The 27315-nt window shown below is 34.8% G+C and overlaps 1 protein-coding gene across 4 annotated transcripts in view; it reads left to right on the top strand.

Moving 5' to 3' along the window:
- Window positions 1-12186, top strand: part of LOC143230749 (uncharacterized) — a 39827-nt gene extending 27641 nt beyond the window's left edge. For all 4 annotated transcript variants that reach the window (XM_076464850.1, XM_076464849.1, XM_076464851.1 and 1 more), the window contains 2 exons: window positions 4767-4888; window positions 11206-12186. In XM_076464850.1, coding sequence (XP_076320965.1) covers window positions 4767-4888; window positions 11206-11544 — 461 coding nt within the window. In that variant the 3' untranslated portion in view covers window positions 11545-12186. The remainder of the gene's footprint in view (window positions 1-4766; window positions 4889-11205) is intronic.
- The last annotated feature ends 15129 nt before the right edge of the window (window positions 12187-27315 follow it).

Genomic DNA, 27315 nt, shown 5'->3' on the forward strand with positions numbered 1-27315 from the left:
TTTACTTTATCTTATAGAAATATGTTATGCAGGTGTTAGGAATTGGATTTCCTTGTTTTAATCCTGTGACTACTTGTGTAATTTTCAATGTCCTTTTTGCATATGGTATTGCATTACATTCAAAATCTAATTAAACCAATTTATTTTAGTATATGTCAATGAAATTAACATTGTAATGTACCTTATAATTTGAATTTTTATGTTACATTTTAATTCATTTGTTTGAAAGGAAAAGCTAAAAAAATACTTAAACTGCAGTTTTCATGTCACAATATCCGTGCACTCTGAAAAGTTTAAAGTTTAGAAGCATTTCAGTCTTACCCACATAAGATGACAATGTACATGAATATCTAGATGTTAATCTATGTATATTTGAACTATTGACACATATGCAATGTCTGCAGATTTAAATTTTGGAAAACAAAATTTTCAACCCTTGCCAGGTGCTACACTTACCTTCTTTACTTTGTCTTGAGATCTACAGTGTTACATGTAGCTATTTGACCCAAGTATATATAGTCATTAGAAAGAGCTCATTTTACACTATACTGTACCAATGGTGAGTCTGAAATTGGCTTGTAGTTTCCCTCATAGTTTATATGTAAATGACATTTGTATTGTTATTTGCTTGATCAGTTGTAGCACTTAAGGCTATTTCTTGCCAAAAATATGGTGTAGTACAACAGACAGTTAAATTGTTTTCCTCATTGCAAATAAAAGAGAACACCAATTCTTCAGGCTTTTCATGAAGTTTATTTTCCCCCTTCATTTTTGCATACAATTTGATAGCGTTATTATAACTTAACACTTGCAATGAAGTAGGAATTTCTATTTCCTCACTATCTTTTCCATTTTGTTCATCTGCTGAATCTCTCACACTGTTACCATCTTGCAATTCTGTTATATCAATTTCATCAGTTTTTGTTAAAACATGTTTGTCAATGTTTACAGAACTTTCAGCATTCACAGAATCATCTGTATTGATCTTCTCAATCAAAATTTGGATTTCACTGGAGTCGTCATAACAAACAACTTCTCCACAAACTCTGCCATTATCAAGAATAAATCCACAGTTTCGAAAGCACTTTATTATGCATTTGATTGAATTACTTAGAAATGCAGTTGCATTTAACACATCAATTTTCATGGTCATTTCAGATGCTCTCTTACAGTCATCCAAGTTTGCAATAATATGCTGAAGCATCAATTTTCTGTATTTCAATTTTATACATTGTATAATTCCATATCTAGTGGCTGTAGTACTGATGTTGTACATGGAGGTAGAAAGACTAAACGAACATTTAAAAGTTGAACGTATGGGTGACAAGTTGCATTATCTAGGAAAAGTAGAATATTCCTATTTTCTTTTTTCATTCTTTTGTTTAATTTGTTCAAAAATTCCTTGAGTATGGCACTTGTCATCCATGCTTTATTATTAGCTTTCCATTCCACAGGAAGTTGATTATTTCTTTAATTTTTGAAGCAATGAGGATTTTCACTTTTATCTATTACCCATGGTTTCTCTGGTTTTCCATCAGCAAATGAGACCAAAACTACAGTCAATCATTCTTTTAAATAGCGACCTCCTGAACATTTTTCTCCTTTAATCTGCAATGTTTTATTGGGTAGAGCTGTGAAAAATAGAGATGTTTTATCTGCATTTGCAATATCCTTTGGGTTGTAATGACGAATAATTCTTTTAACTTTTCGTGCCAGTTTTTCACTGCATTTTTGTCAACATCATTTGCTTCCCCACAGGAAACATTAAATGTAATTCCACGTCTTCTCCTACAACTTTCCAACTACCCATTTGATACAGAGAAGCCATCTAAATGAAGGATCTCTGCAGCTCCTTTGCTTTTTCTTGCAGAATTGGATCAGGTATAGGGAAGTCCTTTGTTCTTGCTGCAGAAAACCATTCAAACATGATGCAATTTAGCTAATGGTACTTAGTACCCTTTTCTTTTGACCAAATCAGTTTTGTTGCTCATTAAATATTTTTCCATTATTTAATCCTTTTCCTTAATCATGTTGTAAATCTCTTTTCACATCTGAAATGAACAGTGACTTCTCAATTGCTCTTTTTTCCTTGCAGACCATTTTAATGGTATAAAACTTTTTCTTGAGATTTAAGATTTTCAATTTCTTCTCCATGGGTCTGAAAAATAAAACTACTACTGCTTCGTTTCATTATTATTTTCTTTTTTCCTACTTTTACTGGCAGCCTATTATTAAAATTAGAATTATAAATTTTAGGGGCAAGGAACTTAATACCCTCATTTTTTTTTATTAAATTCTACTAAATACCCTAATTTATTTAAAAAAAACTACTAAATACTTCATTTTTATAAATACATGCTTAAGTTCTGTGTTTTATTTAAAACTAAATTTATGAGTTATATTTATTCCAATGCAATCCTTTAATGAAATAAAATTCATTTGACTATCCACTATAATTTATCCAAAGCTTTATCAAATACCTTTATCCAACTGAATATTAAACACCCCAACCTTAACCTTAACCCAAATCTAACCTCTAACCCAAACTTTGACCCTAACCCTAATCCTAAATTCATTTAAAAATTACATGCATATTTAATAACTTTAAAAAGAAATTAAGGTATTTAGTAGCTTTTTTTTTTTAAATGAGGGTATTAAGTAAATTTTCCCTAAATTTTAAAATTAGGGAAGATAGGAATTTATTTTTCATGAGAATTATTTAAAGAGTAGAATTTTGCACTTAAAAGACAAATATATTTCTACAAATCATGAATCTAATTTAACTACAAAAATAATGACAGCAGGAAAAAGAACTGAATGTGATGAATCAATATATTTACTGTAACAAAATGTCTGATAATTTATCAATATTTAAACAAATTATTAATTAAACAAGAATTTATTAATATTTAAAGAAATTGTTAATTAAATAAAAACTTAATCAAAAACAATTCTTCTGCCTTACCCAAGTTCTAATCCTACTTGTTCATAGATGAGGTTTTTCATCCGCGTTACGCAGCTTCCGCCATATAGAAGACATTTTATAAGAGAAATCTAAAGATAATGCTACAAAATATTTATATTTCTGACTTGGACAGGTTTCAGCACTATGCAGTTTTCAGCTTAGACAGGTTTTACCATATTTTATTTTCTGTTTTCTCTCCCATATCTGGCTATTATCATCAACACAAAGTGCAGCGAAATACATAAAATTAAAATGTGTATTTTTAATTTCTATCAGATAATCTTGAAACAACTTCCTTTGGTTATATTCTTAACTGCGTGCTATTACGTTTCCACACATATTTTTAATGTTTTATGCTCTTTCCTGATCTTGTGCTTTATGTTTTTATTGTGATGACATGTCCACATGGGCATCCTTGATCAATGTTACAGCATTATGGGTTAAGAAATGTGAGCTGTTGGCAAAATGGTACACCTGCTTAACCCTTTTGAACCAGGAGAAGATTGTTTATATTTTAAAAATATTAGTATTTTTAAATATATATTTAAAAATAAATAACACATAATTAATTAAAACCTAAATACAATTCATTGTCTGTATTACTTACATGTTTCAGGTGAAAAACATTGCTAGAGTGCTAGTTAAGACAATAGTGAAACAGTGCTACGAATGGTTTGACTAGTCCTAATGGAATTGTTCATGCCAATTTCAAAATAACTTTGAGAAATTGTACTTTTTAATATGCTTTTCTATTGGTTACAAAAATCTAGCTGAAATAAGTGTAATTGCCTGAGAGATGAGACTATTTGTACAGAAAGTGGATGTGGCTCTTTTAGTAGTTCCAAGAAATTTATTTCTCATTTATCCTAATGTGCCCTAAGGAGTTTGATAGGAGAATATGTAAAAAGAGTAATCAACCTAGTTTTTTTATACATAGAAGTGTATTGTACACGTAGAAGCATTCAAGTTACAAAGATAAAAAGTTCAAACTTTCTGAACATTTGCATCACATGACAAAATAACTAAAGCTTAAGAATTTTTCTTTAAGAGTTCTTTGAAATAGAGAAATTAAAATTCAGATGTTATAAATCTTGGAACTATAATGTAAATTTTAATATCTTTGGCTTATGTTGATCATAAAATTGCTCAACCACATTTTAAGTATTAACCAAGTAAAACCTTGTGAAATTTGTATTAAAAAAAAGGTCCTGACTCCATAGGATTAAGACAACTGTCCTAGTATATATTCTAGTAAACTTGGACCATAAGTTATTAATGAGCTAGAAGAGTATGCACGTGCGTAAAAACTTTTTGTTATTTGGAACATGGGAAAATCCAAGTAGGAAAGTTCTACAAATTTGTCTTATCAGAAATGATAAATGTTTCAGTTTTGGACAGTCATCTCTAAAGCAGAATTTAACTTTAGATTATAAATTTTAGAAATTAAATTGTGCAATATCATTAGAAAATTGTCACTAGTGTATAAGAATAAACATTCTACTTGAAGCTATTGTTTAAGAATTAATTGTACTTTACATACTTGGATTTAAAAACACAAAATGATGTTCAGTTTCATGCTTTTTATCATACACATAAAAATATGCTTGGTCATTTAATGTGGCTAAGAAACTTGTGTATACGGTATAAATTACTAGAACACAGAACATTACACATTTTTAAATATATATGTTTTGCATGTATTTAAATGTGATCTCTTTCATTGCTAGTAACATAGTAATCCAACTTAACATTTAAGTTTAGAATACCTATTACAATGGCAGTGTTGTATTGTAACTTTCAGGTCAGACATATGTCGTAGAGATAAATGGATATTTCTGTAAAGTTTGTCATAAATTTTACAAGGATGAAAATATTGCCAAAGTTAGTCACTGCAAGAGTAAAATGCATCATGAAAGACACGAGGTAAGCTTTGAATTTAATTATATTTTGACTCCATTTTCTTTTCACTGTTTTAATCATTTTGCACATAACAGTGATACTTTTAAGATTGCTATTGTCCAGGTTCTTAACATTGAAAAAAAAAGCAAAATATTAAACTGTTTTCCTATGGTGGTTCCCATTTTCAATATTGAATTAAAGTAGGTAGAAAGTCATTATTGTATGTTTTTTACTAATGCATAAATGTAAAAGATGATTCATAATAACCTCAATTAAGCACATGGATTAAAACAAAAGGGCAGTTAGAAATAATGTATCACTGAACTTCATAAGTAAAGAAGTCACTTGACATTTATGACATAATATGAAATTGTAACAAATTATTTGAGAATCATGAAATAAGGGAACTCGTGCTTTAGTCATAATTACTTAACATTCTTAAAATTAGGGTATGTCTTATTGCTTGTGTAAGTAAAACACAAGTTCAGAGATAACTCACTTTTTCACACAGAACTGTTTCTTTCATGTGTCTGCCTATAAGATTTGGATAGAACTAGCCTTGAGATGACTACCACTTGAATTCATGTGTAATTTGAACTGTGCTAATCCATCATGATATCAGTCTGAAAATAATAGGACACACAACCTCTGTACACAGTATCTCTCCCCCCTATGAATTTGCACTTGAATCTTTTTCTCTTTCTTGGCATTACATTTTAAAATACTTGTTTAAATTTCTCATCTAATTTCAAATTAATGAGATTTGTGTTTGTTAATGAAACGTTTTTCATTTTACAATGGTTTTTAAAATAAAAGCATTGATTATTATGTTGAATTCTCAAATGATGGTGGCATGTATTTGGTACTGTGTGATAATGTTCCACATACAGGCCCTCTTTATATCAGGACTTCTGGAGTCTTGTTGACTGTTTGGGACATTGCAGTCTTTGTTCAACATTTTATGGATGACTACATGCTTACTAGGCCTACTGCTCCTATATCTTCAGTTGTCTTTTTCTCCTCAATTGGGATAACCTATTGAACTATGAGTTAAACTTGAATTTCTTTTGGTAGTGCCTTACCATTTAAGGAATGACCTTAATTTTCCAGTTTTTTTCTGGATTTCATTTTCAAGTATGTTCCTTAACTTCTGCCTGTATAATTTCATATTGCCTATTCATTACTCCATGAATCCATTTCTTAGGGATTACATTCTTTTCTTCTTGCTTGTTATTAGGGTTTATGCTGATTCCTTTCTCTAACAAGTTCTCATTCACACCCAAATGTCTTTCCCACTTGCATATGTGTGATTCTTTTATTCTGATTTGCAGACATTATTCCCTGTCTTTGTTTTCTATTTGACATATTTGGAGATTGGGTCCTTTACTTTCTATTTTGCTATTTGGTTCTCCATTTTTTTCTTTTTTTTTTCTTTTCACAACCCTCTCCTCTTTCCACCTTTTGTCTGTGGTACCTTATTGTGCTCCAAATGGGATTTCTTTTTTTATTTGCCAGCTTATCCTATTCCACTGCTTCTGCTCTGTCTCTCCTTGTTTAATTCCACCTGTTGTTGGATCAGATTGTGTTTCTCTTCACTTTATTCCTTCATCCTTTTTGGACCCCGCCTTCTTTTCTTCACCCAGTGGTAGTGTTCATTTTATGCTGGAAACCTGGATTGAAGTTGCACAACTTTAGTCTTTATCTTCCCAAGTTATTCTTTTTCTCAGCCTTACCCTTTGACTCCTCTTTCTTCTTCAGATCAGTTTACCCCTACACTTCCCTTTCCAGGTTCCAGGTCTTTCTTTTTCTCTGTTTTTGTAAATGATTATTCTGTCATGTCATGTCCTGTAGGTACTCATTTCTTCCTCTTCACAAGCAGTTGGTTGCAATTTCTGCAGACAGACATATTTCATTTTCTCTTCTTCATTCCTTTTCTTCTTTTCTAGACCCTGCCTTTGGTCTTTTTCAGTTGGTCTGCATTTGATGTCTTAGACATCACTTTTTTTCTCCCATTCTTCAGATATTATCTGTATTCCATCCATTGTATTGTCTTTCAACTTTGTCTTCCCATCTAGATAACATTCTCTTTTTGTATTACTTTGTATTATGAAAGCCTTTTAATTTTGATATTGTCTTTTCTTATACAGTTTACTTCAGTTTGGTCCTTTCTTATGCCTTCTTTTACAGAAGACTATTTCGTAAAATTGGCTGTTTTCATTTTTTTCTTGTCTTCTCGAGCTGAGTATTATTCTTCACTTGTGAGCTGTGAAGTACCTGCTCACCAGGATTTGTGCTTCTTACTCAGGTAATGCATCACGGTTTTTTAGGACTCTGGCTTCCCTGGAACCCCATTATTCCTTTAAGGTATGCACAAATGTGCCTCCTCCATTGGATCTTGCACATCCAAGAGGCTCTTCCTCATATTTCACTGTTCTTTATTGTGAATCTCCCTTTTTATCTTGAAGAATTGTCATTATAACTAGACCATGCCAGTACTACTACTTGCATTCCCTTACAAACTCCAAACTGGATATGTCTCCCTCTCCTGTTGAGGAGCATCTATGAACAACAAAGCAATTTCTGACATTTGGCTGCAGGATAAGTGTTCTTTCCACTTCAGTATGCTCAAACTTATTGCTATTTGTTGGACATGTTCTAATTTCCTTCCCCTTCTGGTTGATAAATCAGTCACAATCCACTCTAATATTGCCATGGACATTTCTCACATCAACTGTCAAGGGGATGTCTGTTCCATGACCTTGTGCTTTTGGATGTTGGACCTACTCTTCTGGTCTTATTCTCTCTCTCTCTTTTTTTGTTATTGTTGCCTGTCATGTGCCTAGAGCTATGTACTTTATGGTGAACTGTCTTTTGTCCAGGCATGTGTCATACCCACAGAGTGGTTATCTTTTTGTCCAGGCATGTGTTATACCCACAGAGTGGTTACTCCATTTTGGGTCTTTTATTGGGTTTGCTCCTGGTTGGGCACACCCATCATAGATTCCTTTGTCCTCTCTATCAGTTTCAGCCATCCCATATTTTGGTACCTTATTCTTCATCCTTTGGCTGTTGTTGCTTTCAGGTTGGACTGGTTTGGTTCTCTTAAATGCCTATCCTCCTCTTTGGTTCTTGATTTAATGTGGAATGTTCCTTCTCAAGTCCTCTTATAGTGGCATTTCATTTGCAGGCTTAGCTTTTGGATCTCTTGCCATTTTGCTTAGTATTCAATCCTTTTTTCAAATATTCAATGTCCACCTCACTCATTATCAACCCTGCATTTCTTTTTTTCACCAAGGTATATTATCTTTCCATCTTCATGCATGGGATTTGTTCAGTCCATTGCCTGTTGAGCATGACTTTTCTGTTGTGTAGCCTTCTTGTTATATTCCTATTGGCTTTCCACTTTGTATGTCTATTGATGTAAGTGGAGGTCCTTTGTTTTTGATCCATCTGACATTCTCTCCCTCCCTAATGTGAACCTCCTTTCTGCCTTTTTTTGATTGGCAGTTCTACCATGGTTCATTGCCAGCTATTGAGCAGTGTTATCCATACATGTTGTTTTTCCCAACACCTCTTCTGCTCCTTTTCTCACAGAGTCCTGTACCTGAGTGTGAGTCCTTGATGTAGTTTTCCATACTGTCATCCATGCTCTATTAAAGCTGTTGGCTTCTTGCTCTTTCTACCCTTATTTCAAGTCTTTATTTCTTCCTCCTTATTCCCTTGTCACTGTCATCAGGATGTCAGTGCTATTACTGCTCTCACACCTTCCATCTCACTTATACACCCTTTCACCTAGATCACTCTATCTTTCTTCAGGCTTGTGCTGCCCAGAAGGATAATAACTGTCCTTTCTCTTCTCTCTCATATCTGGGATCATTTAGACCCAGATAGACTCCTGTGTCTTGTTCAAGCTGTTCGTTGTTAATTATCACAGACGTCTTTGTTGGGTCCATGATATTGTTTGCTCCAACTCCAGGCTCCCTCTTTTGGGGACTTTTCTCCTTAGTGTATGGATCTGTCAACTCCTCCAGTTTGTTTATTCTTCCATATGTGTGGATACTCACAGGTTATTTCTCTTTTCTTTGCATTTGATTTGTCATTTTTCTCATTTTCTTTATTCCCAGTTTCATTGGCCCTTAGATGAAATCCTCCAGATGGGAATGTGGATGATTCTCCACATGTTCATTGCCTTTTCTCTTTACCATCTGGCTATTTCACTCCCTGCAGGATTCTGACTTCTACAGGTCACCAAAGTTCAATCAACACATTGTTTTTGGCATGGGTTTGTTTTCTTTTCATTTCTTTCCTTTTCTGTCAAACAGACACTTACCAGCTGGCTGGTATTGCTTTCCTGGATATGCTTATATCCCAAAATATCCAGGAAAACAAAAATTTCCACACCATACTCTTGCCTCTGCCAGTGCCCACTATGATATGAGATATTGCACAAGACCACTTGAGGTATCCTTGTGGTATACAAGTTTATTCAATTGTCTGATCCAGATTGTACTAATTCTACTGAGTATTATTAGGAAAGTAACTGTTTATGCTTGCCTGCTTTAAAAATAGGAATTTTGAGGTCACTCAGTGCATTGTCCCTAGTAAAAGATCTTTCCAACTGGTGATCTGATGGGGATCCAGGCAGTTCTAAAGGCCTCCTCAACAAGAATTTGCTTGACCAGGATTTTTTTGCCACTTTCCAGTTCTTAGCTTCTTGGGTAATGGACCATGGAGGATCCTTACTGGTTGGGTTAAGCACAATACAATGAGAAGTAGGGCAAAGGTGTCAGTGTAGCTACTGCATCTTCCTCCTGCAATGAGAATGTGTTCAGTAATGTTAAGGTGAGCACACATCATACAGTCTTATTGTGCCCTAACCACACTATAAGTATTGGCTTCTTGACCACTTGTGTGTAATTTTTGTGGCTAGTGATCAGATTCCTCCAATCCCATTGAGAATTCAGGCCCTCATGCTTTTTTTTCTTTTCATTTCAGGAGAAAGAGTATATCCTGGTCAAAAACAATTTGCATCAGCCCTTCCACTTTAATGTGTTAAGAGATAATGTCTTTGATGACATTTTCTTAATTTGAAAGTGTATTTCTGATATACTTACCTATAAACATATTTCCACCCAACCTCCCTTTTTCTGGTGTGACTTTTCTTGCCTCGTCTAAGAATGAAATTGCCACAAGTGCATTTTAGATGTGGGGGAGGGAGGTAGTGTGAATGGAGGTTGTATCATTCTTCTGTAAGTGGAGAGCTATTGATGCATTATTATATCATCATGAACTAATGTAGCTCACATTAAACACAAATTGAGGTGAGAGTTAATTCAGATATAGTGACATGCAAATTTCATGAGAAGACATCCAAGGGAAGTAACATTTATGTATGCCAAGATGTCTATTGGAAATACATTCTTAAAGTAGTGTGTTTTCCTAATTTCATTAAATTTCATTTTACCTTCAGAATGTTAAATAAATTTAGTTTAAAAAATATTTTGACACCCTGCATATCTGAAATCAGATTTTTTCTTCATTATTTATAAGGGTTTGTTTGGACAATGTGATTACTGTAATGCAACATGACCTAAAATTGTTTAATTAGTTTATTTTATGTATGGTAGTTAACTTGATATGGAGAACATGTTTCCAATGTAAAGAAAAATTTAAAGCATGACTACTTGGAAGAGGGTATTGGCATTTGAATCATTTTGTTTAGTAAGTCAGTTGTATTATTTAATATAAAATATATTATTGTGATATAGTTGTTTGCATTTGTAATGTCTTATTTACTTTAGACTTAAGTATTTTATGAATTATAGTTTTACTGTACAAAAAAAACTTTCTAAATTATTTAATTTTTATTTTTTTACAACCTTCTGGAGTGAAAGTAAATTCTGAAGTTCCTATATGTACAGTTATTTACAACTTGTTTCTTGTTTATTATAATTGTTTATGGTTTTATTATACATTAGTTTTAAAATTTAAAATATTAATTTTCTTCACCAGTTTGGGTGTCACATTGAGTACCAAATCACATAGTTCCCTTCTCTTTAGTCAGTTTCAAAGAATATGTTTTTAGTCTATTTTCACCTTTGAGAAAAAACAAGTAAAAAGTTGCATTATATGGCTTTCCACACTTTCTATGGTTTTGAGAGGCTTAAATATGTATTTTTAATGATGTTAATTTTATTCAAAATTTTCACATTTGTTGATAAACTGCATTACAGAAGGTTTTGTACATAAGCTTCTTATTTATCAAACCATTTTCAGAATAGTTTCAAATATAACTTAAGAAATATTTACCTTAATCTTTTCTAATGTTTCCATGTCTGTAGAAACTCCTCATTGCCATTGAAAAAAAGGAAGCAAGAAAGAAGGCAGCTGAAGAGGCTAATCGAAGGGAAGAAGAAGAAGCTAAGCGAAGAGAAGAAGAAGCTAAGCAAAGGGAAGAAGAAGAAGCTAAGCGAAGGGAAGAAGAAGAAGCTAAGCAAAGGGAAGAAGAAGAAGCTAAGGAAGAAGAAGAAGAAGCTAAGCGAAAGGGAAGAAAGAAGAAGCTAAGCAGAGGGAGGCAGAAGAAGCTGCTGCTCGAGAAGAAGAAAAAGAAGAGAATGGTGAAGAAGAAAAAGCTAAAGAAGTTGACCAAGAAGAACAAATTGTTGAAGATACTGATATGAAAGATGAAGAGCAGGAAACTCAAGATGATCAAAAAGAGAAAATATCTGCAGTTGAAAATCCCGTGGAAATGGAAAATCCAGATGAAAATGCAGTAGCAAGAAGTGATGCCAATTCCTTGAAACAAACGACAAATGTATCAGATGCATCACCTATGGAAACAGATAAAAAGGATGATGTCTCCCCAGAACCTAATGAAGCAAATGAAGAAAGTACTGAGTCAACACTTAACAAAACTGCTGAGAATGATGATGAAGAGGAGGACGAGGAGGAGGAAGGTAATGAGGAGGTCAATACTAACAAGGACGTTACTCCTTCAGCTACCACTAGGAGTAAATCTAGGGGAAGAGGTCGAGGCCGTGGCCGTGGAAAGAAACGGTCATGAAGGCCATACTGGTTCATCAAGAGTTTTTTTGAGCCTACTTTTATTCTTGAAAAATTGAAAGAAGTTTTATGTGCTTCATCTAAATAATTTGTTTTTATCATTTTTAATTAACTTGTATAATTTAGATCGTCTTAAACGTTGAAATTGTTACTTGTGAACCACTGTGTCATGGACAGTGAGATACGAAGAAAAAATACATTCTTGTATCTGATTATTGTACCTTAATTTGTGAAGTACAGTAAAACTATTCTGTAGACTTTTTCTGTTTCATAACTCCATGTAAGTGTAAGCACACGTAGGTTGAACACAGTATGAAGTAATGTATCTGTAATGCAAAAGTTCTTGATTAAGTCTATCTAATGTTGAAAACAAACAAAGAATAGAATTGTTTAATTTTTCAAATCTAATCCCCCAAAAACTATATTTTAACGGTTGAACCATTTTCTCTCAAGGATATTTAAAGCTCACAAGTAAATGTTTGTCTTTAATATAGACTTAAATATTTTTGTATCACTTCGAGGTAAGCTCTACTTTTTGGTTGCTACTAGTAACGGACTGAAAAGTGAACGCTCATAGTATTGAAATGCTAAGACCTGTCATACGTACATACGTATCTGTTAAATCAGAAATTTATATTATTAAGCTTTATAAACAAGTTACCTCAAGTTAATTATTCTTTGATAAAAACAAAGTTTTGCAAAACAAACGCCAATGTATTTACCATAGAAAACTTTTGACTCTGGATGAATACCCACCACCAACACATGGAAGTCATAATCATGTCGTGATAAAATAATTTTCCTCCGGTATTTGTAGTAACAGTACTATAAAACTAGGAAACTGTGACAGCTAGAAACCATACATATTCGACTTATTATAACTTTGCAATTATGCACACTGCCATTTCTAAACTGGGCAGGTGATCATCCATAAAGAGTTTATTAACAATAAAGTGAATTATTTGAGGTCAGAGACAAACCAAAGATTTGTCAATAGATAATTTTAGCTTACAAAGAAAACTTGTTCAGTTATTTTATATTTCCTTTACGTACCCTTTTAGGTTTAAAAACAAAAAACAATTGCAATTCTACTCAAGTGTTAACCCTGCATGGTAGTTAAAGAATCGTATCAATAGAGAAGAATGTCTTATTGCTCGGCTAGTACGAGGTATCAAGTTTTTAATTCTGTTGAGAAATTTCTTTCTGTAGCTCCATTCTTTAGAATCTTACAAAACAAGGAGTTATTGAGAATCATAGATTACGTATTTCGTACGAGACCGCTGGTTTCTAACATCTTTCAGGTAAAAGCCTTAAGAATTTCAGAAGGTTGCGAAAGGATGTGTTGAAATCTCAAATATGTATATCTACAGAGAGCTAGTTGTACATGAGGCACTTTGGTATACCATAGTGTTAGCAAGAATACAAATTAAAGTTAGGCGAAGCATAAATCGAATAATAACAGCGAAGAAAGAAAATGAACACAAAAATAATTTTATTATTAATTCTAGTCAGTTGGTTTTGAATTTCGTGCAAAGCTACACGAGAGTTATGTGCGCTAGCCGTCCCTAATTTAGTAGTGTAAGACTAGAGGGAAGACAGCTAGTCATCACAACCCATGCCAACTCTTTTACCAACGAATAGTGGGATTGACCGTCATATAACGCCCCCACGGCTGAAAGGGCGAGCATGTTTAGTTAGCGATTTGAACCCACGTGGCCATAATTGTAGTCAGACGAGCCCCGTTACACCTGTACGTTGTCTTCAACTGGCTGCTTGGGTAAAGAGGAGCTTTTCCATATATATACGCCCAGGAAAAAAAAAAAAAAAGCTGCTAATATTCCACAGAGAATCAAGCCTCGTCGTTGCGAATTAAAAATCGAACGACTGAAAAATTGTACAGTGTGTATAACTCGCTTACACATTCGTCCGTAAGACGTGGTCGGCAACGGTTAGTTGCAAACTCTGTTAATCTGAAGACGACCTAAGAAGCTTGAAGGCATGTTCTCTGCTTTATTAGTAAAAGTGTTAATACCCATACCAGCTGCCTTGAGATACAACCGTCAGTAAGCATCCATTCTCTAAATCAAATAAGTACAACATAGACGCGAGTTACTTACCCAGTCAAATTATTCAAAAAATCACTTATTACTGTATAAATATGTTTTTATAAATTAGATGTTATCCGTAAATAAACTTAATTACATTATCATTTAGAAGTCTTCACCCCTAATGTTGGAGCGAAAAGAATAAAAGTGGATTCATGGCTTAAATACAATTTTAAAAAGTTTTTTAGACCCTTCGATCCTCTGCAATTGTGGGAACACACACTACTGGATTCATGATATTTGGTGGCTTGGTTCTGGGGAAGGTATCCTTTAGTTTAATACATAAAATCAATGACAAAGTTGTAGCTACACATAAGAGTTTAGGAACTAAACTTTTAGATAATGAAAACTTCTGACCAAAAAACTACTTTTACTAACACCAACCAAGTTTTTTGTCTTTATCCTTGCCAAGAAACAACAACAGGTTTTTGGTTTCAGAAGAACAAGTTACTTTGTTGTTAAATACAATAAGCAACCTCTCCCTTGCCCACCATGAGGATTGAAATCTGGTTTCTAGCGAGCAAAATTCATCAGATTTACCATTGGAAGAGGGATTGGGTATTAGACGTAAAAGGTTTTTTATTCATATATCAAACTAATTATTATTTGTCTGCAGTTGAACGTTGAAGAATAGTGTAATATCTTTTCCTCGTAAATTCCTAGTTTCAATTGCGTAGTTTTCTAAAGCTGTATGTTTGATCTGATATTGTCAAGTTGAATGAATCCTTTTTTATCCTTATAATTGGTATCACACAAAATTTAAAAAACTGTAGTTTTGTTTTTCATGGATCATACATTTGTCTCTGTATGGAAAAAAATTGTCGACCCTTTTACTGTTACATAACATTTTGGAACCTCAGGGTTCATCTAAGCTGTTCCATCTTCTAAATTGAACTATTAATAAATAAATTAAGAAAAACAGAAATATTATAGACAGCTCTTTCAATTTATAAACGCGTCAAGCTTTCTCTTAAACGCCCTTAAATTCGCTGCCTCTACAGTATCTGAAAGCAATCCATTGCAAAGGCCACTTACTTTGTTAGCAAAATAAAACTCTTAGTTGAAAATGATTCCTACCCTGTCAAAATTTATAATTGTGTCCTCTAGCCCTACTATTCTCACTTTTCAGTATGGAATAACATGATGCATGAACACTATCAATTTGCTTTATAATCTTATGCAACGGCCCGGCATGGCCAAGCGCGAAAGGCGCGCGAATCGTAATCCGAGGGTCGCGTCAAACATGCTCGCCCTCCCAGCCGTGGGGGGCGTTATAATGTGACGGTCAATCCCACTTTTCGTTGGTAAAAGAGTAGTCCAAGAGTTGGCGGTGGGTGGTGATGACTAGCTGCCTTCCCTCTAGTCTTACACTGCTAAATTAGGGATGGCTAGCACAGATAGCCCTCGAGTAGCTTTGCGTGAAATTCCAAAACAAAACAATCTTATGCAACCTAATTAGATCTCCCCTAACTTTTCTTCTTTTCAAGAAGGACCCGGCATGACCAGGTGAATAAGATGCTCAACTTGTAAACTGATGGTCGCTGGTTCGAATCCCCCGTTACACCAAACATAATTTTTCAGCCGTGAGGGAGTCATAATGTGATAACCAATTCTACTATTCTTTGGTAAAAGAGTAACCCAAGAGTTGGCGGTAGGTAGTGATAACTAGCTGCCTTCCCTCTAGTCTTACACTGCTAAATTAGGGAGGGCTAGTGCGGATAGCCCTCGTGTAGCTTTGCGGGAAGTTCGAAAACAAACTAAAACCTAAACTCCTTTTTGCCCTAAATTAGTAATATCACATTGCTTGCGTGACTTTAGAGACTACTCAACTATTACAACAAGATATTTTTCTTTTGTGACACTGTCAAGATTATTCTTATTTGTCTTTTATTTCTCCAACTGACTAAATCATCTAAATCCTTTGGTAAATGAACAGCATCCTCTTCACAACCGGCAACACCTAAGAGCTTAATATCATTTGCAAAATTGAGCAATTTATTGAATATTTCTTCACCTATGTAACTGATGTAAATCGAAAAGAGCAAAGGTTCTAAGACTCAGCACTTAAGTGCCCCTACTCGTGACAGTTTGATTGATTTCCATCTGTAACAACCATATGCTTTCTTCTATCCAACTTGCTAACTTATTATTTTTACCTATAGAAATCATATTTAAAAGCATTTTATGTGGCACCTTGTAAAACGCTATCTAGAGATCCAGACACACCGTATCTAAACTCTAACATTCATCTACATAAACAGTAACCTTTTCAACGATCGTGAAAAGATTTGTGAGACAAGATTTTCCTTTAAGGAAACCATGTTGACTATCCAATAATATTCTAAACTTTATTAAATAACTTTGCAAAGCAGTTTTAATCAGATTTCCCAAAACTTTTCCCACAATTGATGAAACAATTTTATCACCTTCCTTGAAAAGAGAAGTAACATTAGCTAACTTCCAATCCTCAAGGACTGACAAAAAAGAATAGTAGCAAGTGGATCACATATCCAATCGTTAACCTTCTTCGAAACCCATGGGGAAGTATTACCTGGCCAAGGAGACTTATCATTCTTTGAACTTCCATTTTTTTTTCTTAACCAGCTCAGAATTAATGCAGCCATAAAGTTCTATCTTATTTCCATCTGCCACCTGTTCAAGGTGTGGAATATTGCTTAAATCTTCATCAGGAAAGCCGAAGAAAAAGCAGAATTTAATAACCCAACCATCTCATAATCATAAATTACAAGCCTTCCTTTCTCATCTCTCAATAGTCTTGTTCCATCCTAAGATTTTGTTTATCCTTAATGTATTTAAAGAAATATTGAATGTTAATTTTCACTTTTAAGCCAAACCTTTCTTATGCATTCTTTTTGATAATTCTTTTTAAGGCACATTGTGCTGATATATTAAGAGTAACAACTGCAAATAAAACACGTTTTTTGGCACAATAATAAAGTATAGTTATTTAATATAATTTACAACCAACTCATTTCGGTATATGCGTTACCATCAGAATTTTGCCCTGATGAAAGTAACACGTTTACTGAAACTGGTTGGCTGTAAATTATATTAACTGATTACACTTATTATTTTACAAAAAGAAACGTTTTTTTTTTTTTTTGCAACTTTAACTCTTATCTGTTTGATGTCTTAATTTTCTATTTCAACCTGTTTCACTAACTTACTTAATATATAATATTCTAAATCTCCTATCATACCAATCGATTTACATCTCTTGTATTTCTGATGCTTTTCTTTAATCTTATGTATTATACTTCTTGTGAGCCAACCTTTATAACATTAAGAACCAACGTTTGAAGCTATCAGGATGGGGAAGCAGCAAAACTGGGTTTTTTACGCCGTCAATGAATGCTACACTTTTGTAATTATTATTTTCCATTTTATCATTATCCCATTTTAACATCGGAATATAATAAAGATATACGTAATTTTACAAGTTTCTTTAATTGTGAACATAATATTTTTTTAATGAGAATGATAGGCAACCTATTATTACGTTAAAGGAGTTACGTTACGTGTGTTATATGAAATGTTATTTACTAACCACATTCAAATTTCGCGAATGTTTTTTGTGTTTTATTTTTTATTTCAATAGAGGTTGTCAAAATGAAAGACAACAAGCTGATTAGATATTACTATCATATACCTTAAACATTAAAGAATTAGAATTGGTTTGGAGCAGTGATTCCCAAACTGTGCGCCGAGGGATATTTCAAATTTTCGAGGGAAACACAGCGATATCGGCATCTGTTGGACACCGAGCGAACTACTAGCTAGAGGTAATTCACAGTTTTAACATTAGATCGCGCTACACTCTTTTCGATGCTTTTGTTTACCTGTACTTCTCGAATTTTCTCGGGTTCGTCAGTTATCGAAATAATTGCAGGGTATTGTGATCAAGTGTCTGCGAGATCTAGCGAAGTTCAGTGAATTGTTCTGTTGATTTTTAGTCCTTGTGCGTAAAAATGGAAATATTTTTTTAACATTAATAAGAAGTGTGGGAGTGAAGAAAAGGATGGCGAACCACAAACCAGTGGCAAAGTTGTGAAGAAACTGAAATATCGGAAATATGACGACAGTTATCTAGAGTTTGGTTTTGCTTCGGTAGATGTCAATCATGAAGAGTGTCCGCAATATGTATTATGTCTAAAAGTTTTGGCTTCGGCCCGGCATGGCCACGTGGGTTAAGGCGTTCGACTCGTAATCTGAAGGTCGCGGGTTCGAATTTCCGTCGCACCAAACATGCTCACCCTTTCAGACGTGGAGGCGTTATAATGTGACGGTCAATCCCACTATTCGTTGGTAAAAGAATAGCCCAAAAGTTGGCGGTGGGTGGTGATGACTAGCTTCCTTCCCTATAGTTTTACACTGCTAAATTAGGGACGGCTAGCGCAGTTAGCTCTCAAGTCGCTTTGCGCCAAATTAAAAAACAAAAAAAAACAAATTTTTGGCTTTAGAGTGCATACTTCCACGTAAACTAAAACGCCACTTATAGAACATTTACCCTAACATTACTTGTAAATCCTGTGATTATTTTACCAGAAAGTGAAAAGAATTGAAAGAACAAAAAGGAAGATTTTGAAACAAAGCATCAATACCAACCAATGCTTTGCTAGCATCCTACAAAGTGGATATGGTGAACATTATGGTTGGTGAATCTGCAGGAAGACTGCTTTCAAAGGTGCCTTTATCCAACAGCATTATCAGTCGTAGAATCCAACACATGACCAAATACCTCAACAATCAGCTAACTGAAAGAATGAAAGGGAAGGAATTCGGGTTACAGCTGGATGAGGTGATGAATAGTAACAAGGATGTTCATTTAATTTAATACACATGGTTCATAGATGGTGACAAAATTGTGGAAGACCTCTTGTGTAAAAGTATCACTGCAGGTACAAAAGCTCAAGAGTTGTTTGAGATCCTTGACAGATTTATGTGTGAAAACAACATAGACTGGACAAAGTGCATTGGCGTCTGTACCGATGGTGGTCACTCTACGTCCAACTGTTATGGAGGATTACAGGCACTCATACAAATCAAAGCCCTTGATGCATTGTGGACCCACTGCATAATCCACAGGGAAACCCTTGCGTCAAATCACCTGAGTCCTCCATTGAACCTAGTCCTGGAAAGTATGTTGAAATTGGTAAATTGTTTAAAAATTTGGCCACAGAATACGAGGTTTTCGTTTTTAAAAACTGTGTGACGATACAAGATCTGAGCACACATCTTTGTTGTACTACTGTAACTTGTGTTGTACTACCCAGTGTGTTCGAATTACGACAGGAACTCTACTCTTATGTCAAAGATGAAGAACACAAATGTGCTAAAAACTTCTTGGACATTTATTTTTTTTGTCAAAATTAGCACATCTCTGCAGTCTCTTTGAAAAAAAACTAAATGCGTTTAATCTCTCTCCGCAGGGAAGCAACATACATATTCTGAAACTCGCAGAGAAGGTTTCAGCCTACTACTATGGAGAAGAAAAATGAATGAAAATGGTGGCAAATACTGTTTCCCCCTGTTGCAGCAGTTTGCTACATTCAATAAAATTGGTTTGACCCACGAACTAAAATATGTTCTTGAGGAGCGTTTAATATAGCTCAGTGACTGATTTGAAAATTACTTTCCAGAAAATATGGAGAAGTTTGCATGGATGCAAGACCCATTCGAGGCTATGGCCACATCTGAATTTACCTCTGTAGAAGATTGGTTTGTTTGATTTGTTTTGAACTTCGCTCAAAATTACACGAGGGCTATTTGCGTTAGTCATCCCTAATTTAGCAGTGTAAGACTAGAGAGCAGGCACCACCCACCGCCAACTTTTGGGCTGCTCATTTACCATCAAATAGTAGGATTGACCGTAACATTATAACGCCCCCACGGCTGAAAGGGCGAGAATGTTTGGTGTGACGGGGATATCTGTAGAAGAAGAAAATCTTATTGAGCTGTCTTGTGACAAGACTTTAAAAACAAAATTTGACAGCATGGAACTAACTGAGTTTTGGATATCAGTAAAAGATGAATATACGTTGCTAGTTGCTGAAGCTCAGCGAATCCTAATTTCATTTGCATCGTCACATCTCTGCGAAACTGGGTTTTCGACGGTTCTGATAAAAAGCAAGTACCGAGCGAAAATCTTGTGGAACAGGAAATGAGGTGGCGGTATCCAATCTGATTCCAAGGTTTGAGAAGCTGTGCAGTGCCTAACAGGCTCACACATCCCATTAGTGATTGTGGCTATTTAAAAATAAAATAAAAATGTTTTTACTTTCAATTTAAGTGTATTATTCTTTAAAACGGCTGCTACGTTGTTAGACATAAATACTTATTAAGTACTAAGTTGTTTTGACTTAACTACTTAATAAGCGAAACTGTTAGGTTTTTCTTCTTGCCCATGGGCGCTGTGAAACTAATTGCTAAGACAATCAGAGCAGCGTGAACTGAGAAAGTTTGGGACACACTGGCATTGGGGTTCACAAATACTTTTGATTTTAGGATAAGTACACACACTTAAAACGATGACAATCCAGCTTACATATAATTTATAGTGAAATAGAAATACAGTTTCATGATAATTTTAAAAGGCTTAATTAGCAGGTGTTATTATACTGTCAAAATATGGATGTTTTAATAACAACCTGAATGAAATGGTTAGGTTTATGTTTTTCGATGCACAGGCCTAATGAATCAGCGTCAAAGTATGAAAAATGTTTATATATTGACAAGTAATGAGATGTGAATAAAAACATATATTCATAGTTTATTTAAATAAACATTGTTTTCTGTTGACGTAAATTACGCACTTTAAAGATGATAGTCTGAACTTACAAATTTAGTCGTTGATGTAAAATTTCGCCTTACTTTCATTTCAAAAACAGGTTTTATTAAAAGTTTCTCCTGTAAGCAAGACCCGGTATGGCCAGGTGGTTAAGGCACTTGAATCGTAATCCGAGGGTCGCGGGTTCGAATCTCCGTCATACCAAACATGCTCGTTCTTTCAGCTATGGGGGCGTTATAATGTAATGGTAAACCCAACTATTCGTTGGTAAAAGAGTAGCCCAAGAGTTGGCGGTAGATGGTGATGACTAGCTGCTTTCCCTGCAGTCTTATACTGCTAAATTAGGGACGGCTAGCGCAGATAGCCCTTGTGTAGTTTTGCGCGAAATTCAAAAAACAAACAAACTAGTCAAAACAAATCAAACCAAATCTCTGAGTAATGTATTTGACAAATACGATTTAGTCCTTAGATATTTAAATTAAATTTCACAAGATACAGTCCGTGTAAACAACAAACTAATGTTAGCTCAATCTGTGCAATTTTAAAAGTATAATTTTTACCAATGTATACATATATGCATAAAGTTCTAACGATTTCCACATGTACTTTGTTTACGTTTTCATATTTCTACTTTTACATAAAAATTAGCTCCTTCCCCTTTTGCCCCCTGCCAGTACAGCAGTATGTCTACGGATTTACAATGCTAAAATCAGGCGTTCGATTCCATTCGGTGGGCTCAGCAGATGTTCCGAGGTGGCTTTGCTATAAAACAAACACACATAAACACATCTTCCCCTTTCAAATTAATTAGTAGTAAGTCTACAACCTTACAACACTAAAAATCAGATTTCGATATTTGTGATAGGCAAAGTACAAATAGGCCATTTTGTAGATTTGTGCTAAACAATAAACAACCATAAAATTTCAAATAAAAATATTCTTATATTTCTCTTGATATAGTTTGAAAAGTGAAATAATTAGATTAATTTAATAATTAACGTGAAATGTCTTATTACGTTGCACTGATTATGTGTTTTATGCTGTTTCGTTCACATATTTGTAAAGTAATATTAACAATGAATCTCTGAGGCAACCAGATCATGTTTAGCAGTTCACCTCGGGATGTCATACATCTTAAATTTCTTTAGCTCTTGGAAATTTTACGGAATATGCATATGAGGATTATAACGGAGTCCCCTTACCCTCTACTACACACACACACACACACACACACAAAGAGAACATAAATGGTGGCAATAAAATAGCTTTTATTTTTTGGTAGATGTAGAAATGTTTATGAACGTTTTCTTGTTTTTCTTATACGAGACTTACAACGCTAAAAATCTGGTTTCGATACCCGTGGTGGGCAGAGCACAGATAGCCCATTGTGTAGCTTTGTGCTTAGTTCAAAACAACAACAACAACTTATACGAGACTTTGCTTTAAATGAATTTGCTCAACTGTTTCTCCTTCAAGATTCCCTTTCAAACCATTTAAATTCGACATTTTTTAATGCATAAGAATGTCGTTTTTTCTGAAAATGACAAATGCCATCACGTGTCTGACCATTCTAATTAAAACTAAACGAGGCCATTATGTCTAGACATCATGCATGAATTATTATTGAAGGACACTGCTGTTGACAGTACTACAGCAATACCTCCCCCTGTGCACATATACAGAATGAATGAAAATTAAGAATAAATATTATAATATTATAAAAAAATATAAATTCACAGACTATACCAATAATTAGTTGGGTACTCTAGAACAATGTGTAGAATTTCTGTTCAGATTATACATACCTCGAATAAGATATGCTAAAAGAATCAGATTCATAGCTTACTTGCAAGTGTGAGGTATTAAAATGCTGGATGTGCTGCCATTACTTAAGACGTGGAAAGGATCACGATGAAATACAAGTTGCAGAAAACAGGAACCATAACAAAGGCCAAATAAGAATTGTTGATGGTGCTAATAAAAATGATAAATGGCCGAAGAGAAGCATATTTACCTACAGACTGGATATGTTCACTAAATAATCAGGAGACGATGACAACCATGACAAGAGCAGCTGAAAGTGGTTAATTTTAGAAAAAAAGAAAACCATGCCAACCACTATATTCATAGAAAATGCCGAAACAAAAGATTCCTAATATCAGGCCCAAAATATTTTGTATTTTGTTTAATTTTTTACGGTTCTATCAACATTAATTTGTTACGAAAATTACATGATTCGTCCGGTTAACACAGAGATTCTTCGTTAAAACAATTCGAACTGTGACTTGTTCTGTCTTTGACTAAAACATTATGGTTATATTACACTCAATATAAAACCAAATTACAAATGTAAGGGAGAATACTTATAATAAAAACAAAACCAAAAATTGTTATGTTAAAATACATGACCATTTGTTACAAACTTCATACACTTTTTTGAAGCTTAAAGAATTGTTGGAGGTTACCCATAAATTTTCATATACCATAATCTTTTTCCTGTCAATGTTTCTTATATGGAACGCTATTTAAATAGGCTAGAATATTAGTTGCAAAAAAGAGAAAGAGGAAATTGCTAAAATGTAAGAAATAATGTGATTTGGGTAAAACAATTCCTACAGCCAAGATTTGTTTAGCAGAAACTTTGCTGGAACTGAACAGGACTTTACCATATGAGATTTGGAAAAGGGTATTTTTCGATGACACGTTAGATCTTACCATTAAACAAACAAACTTGTATGTCGACCGTAAGATAAACAGCTCGAACCTTCATGTTCACAAGAACATTTTTTAAACTTTCTGGATGTTATAATGTTATCAATCTACCACAAGCGTGCCTGAAGAACATCATTACTATTCAACTCAGCTTGATTTGGGCGTGCCGGTTGTGTACAACAAAATGAGTAAAAACAGATTTCTTGAAGTCAAGAAATACATGCAATTCACCAAATAACCACAATCTTATTCAAGGAGATAAGAAGAGCAAGATTTCTCCATTGTACAATATGTTGAATGACAGTCTTGTACAATTTGGTGTGTTCCTTAAGTTGCTCATTGTTGATGAATCCATGGTACCATACTTTGGGTGAAATAGTGCCAAAATGTTCAATACAAGAAAACTAATTCGGTTTGGATGTAAAATTTGGAGTATTTGTGACAGTAATGGTTATCTCTACCACATATGTTGTGTCAAAGAATGGAGCCAAAGGCTTCAAAGCAACCACTCGGCGCACGTGTTATAACCACACTGGTTGATGTTATTGCTGTTAATTCGGACGTCGATAGGCACCAACGTTTTTTAATATTTTTCCATCACTTAAAATTTGCTGGTCCTATTGGCTGATTGTAATGTACGAGTGACTGGGATGGTTAGAGAGAATTGTATCGAAAGTGTGGTATCAGCAAGTATCTCTACAAAAGATTTACAAAAGAAGACCAGGGGGTTCTTTCGGCTACTGTAACGACAGAAGGGTGAATATTACAAAGTAGTGCGAAAATTCTGTCGTTGCAATCACTAGCAACTGGGAAGCTCATACTCCAGTCCATAATGTGAAACGACGGGGAGAAATACGAGGGCTGTTAAAAAAATACGCGGACTGTTTGAATTGCGCGGCTCCAGTTGGTTCCAGGGGAATCCGCTTGGTGTCGCTAGGTTTGCACAGATCAGCTGATTACGACGCCATTTCCCGATTGCAGATATCTTCATTTGTGTATTAGCTACGCGGTTTTAAGTGAAGTGCGATTTTTTCGTTTGGCGGATTTCAGAATGAATGACCTAAAGGAGCAACGACTTGCTGTGAAATTTTGTGTTAAACTTGGAAAATCTGCAACTGAAACTTTTGCTATGCTTAACACGGCTTACGGTGATGTTGCTATGAAGCGTACGGCATGTTTTAAGTGGCATGAACGTTTTAAGGATGGTCGACAGTTCATTGAAGATGATGAGCGTCCTGGACGTCCTTCCACGTCAACTGACGACCCACACGTCGATAAAATCAACACCCTGGTGCGGGCAAATCGACGTTTGACTGTCAGGGAGCTTACTGAAAAATGTGGGATATCAGTTGGATCTTGTTACAAGATTTTGACCAAAAAATTGAAGATGCACCGCGTTGCTGCGAAATTCGGCCCTCAGAACTCGTGAGTTTTTGGCCAAACACTCGATCACTGTTCTTCCCCATCCCCCTACTCACCTGACCTTGTTCCTTGCGATCTTTTCTTGTTCCCCAAACTCAAAAGACCCTTGAAAGGAAGAAGATTTGAGACGATTCCCGAGATTAAGGCAAATGCGACGAAGGAGCTGGAGGACATTACAAAAGAGTGTACCAGGAATGTTTCAACAAGTGGAAACACCGTTGGGATAAGTGTGTGCGTTGGGGAGGAGAGTACTTGAAGGGGTCCCAGACCTGTAACTTCTAAATAAAGTACATTTTGTTTTATGACGTCAGTCCGCGTATTTTTTTAACAGACCTCGTATGCCTTGCAACCGTATCTAATCAGTTCCAACAATAACGGAATGGGCGATATTTACCTCATGTATCGACTTTAAACGTCGTACCGTCAAATCATCACTATTAAAAAGTAGGACTAGCTACATTTTCTGAATATCTTGAACGTACCCGTGTTTGCAATGTAGTGAGTTCACTACACGGTTGACCAGAACAAATTGTCCCACTTGGATTTTTGGCGGCAGGTGACACTTTGCTTGCTTCCAGCTGATATAAGGAGTGATCAAATATTACGTCAAAGGGCACATGTCAGCGATTCTGCACTTTCGGATATGTCTGCTTCAGTGACTTAAACCAAGTTTTGAGCTTCATATCTCAAGAATGGTTTAAAGCGTGCGCGAAGAACATAGAAAATTAGTGCAAAAAGTTCAGTGTTGAGCTTCATGCCGAAAGGGAGAAGCAGTGTTTGAGATCTGCTGCCGCCTCTTAGTTCAGTGCCTATAAACGGTTTAGAGTATTTTTTATATGTTGTGAACTTTAGCAGAATAAAAAATACTGAAGAGAAACATAAGCTGAACATATGTAATATCCAATAAATTTTGATTTAGAAAGTTATGAGGTTGTAGTTTCACTACATTATCACTAAACTTCCAATGTTTTCTTAAATGTAACGTGCTACAACTTTGAAGGCGATTATAGCTGTGCTTTAGTTGCGATAATAGTACACTTACAATAGTCAAATCATGGCTACTCTTGAAAATGTTGCTAATTTATATATCTTTTATTAGATAATAGAAATATATGTAGAAATCTGTTTTTAGAACGCACTAGATAAGAACTGTTCAAATGTTGTCTTGAATAATAACTTTAACACTGACTTTTGTAAATAGCTGAACTTTTTATGATTTTAGTTTCATTATTTCGTTAAAAGTGCTGTGCACTTGTTATAGTTTAGCTCCCCAGTGGCTTAGCGGTACGTATGCGGACTTACAACGCTAAAAACGGAGTTTCGATACCCGTGGTGGGCAGAGAACAGATAGCCCATTGTGTAGCTTTGTGCTTAATTCAAAAGAACAACAACAACATTGTTATAGTTTCTTATATCTTCTTATTCCAGTTAGCTTACAAAACGATCAAACAAGTTTCTCTCCAGTTGTAGAATAATTAAAAGATTTCTTAGAAATAAGAGAATTAAAGTTATGGAATGGCCAGGTCAATTACCTGATAGCAATCCGATTCAAAAATTTATGGGCTGAATTAAACAGATTAACGAAAGATCGCAAGCCAAACACGGAAGATGAACTCTTTGAAGCAGTCAAAGAAGGATGGCACTCAATCAACCAGGACTAGGGCCCGGCATGGCCAGGTGGTTTAAGGCGTTCAACTCGATATCTGAGGGTCGCGGGTTCAAATCCCCGTCGCACCAAACATGCTCGCCTTTTCAGCCGTGGGGGCGTTATAATGTCACGGTCAATCCTACTATTCGTTGGTAAAAGAGTAGCTCAAGAGTTGGCGGTGGGTTGTGATGACTAACTGCCTTCTCTCTCGTCTTACACTGCAAAATTAGGGACAACTAGCGCAAATAGCCCTCGTGGAGCTTTGCGCGAAATTCAAAAACCAAAAACAAATAAAACAATCAGGACTATCTGCACAAAATCATTGAAAGCATGTCATGTCGAAACGAAATAGTACTGAAATATACGGGAATGCCGACTAAATATTAACTTGTGAAACTGGTTTGTGTTATTTTGAATTTTATTTTTACGTGCGGTTATTATAGAGAAACTTGTTTGATCATTTTTAGGCTAATTTGAATAAGACGATCTAAGAAACTACAGCAGGTGCACAACAGTTTTTAAGAGAAAATGTGACTAAACTCATGAAAAGTTCTACTATTTACGGAAGTCAGTGTTAAAATTAGGACTTAATTTGAACAGATCTCGTCGAGTGCGTTCTGAAACATATAGTTTTACATATTTTTATGTTACTTACTAAAAGATATAACAAAATTAACAACATTTTTAAGGGGAA

This window comes from Tachypleus tridentatus, chromosome 10, assembly GCF_004210375.1.
Source record: "Tachypleus tridentatus isolate NWPU-2018 chromosome 10, ASM421037v1, whole genome shotgun sequence".
In the NCBI taxonomy this organism is placed as follows: domain Eukaryota; kingdom Metazoa; phylum Arthropoda; class Merostomata; order Xiphosura; family Limulidae; genus Tachypleus; species Tachypleus tridentatus.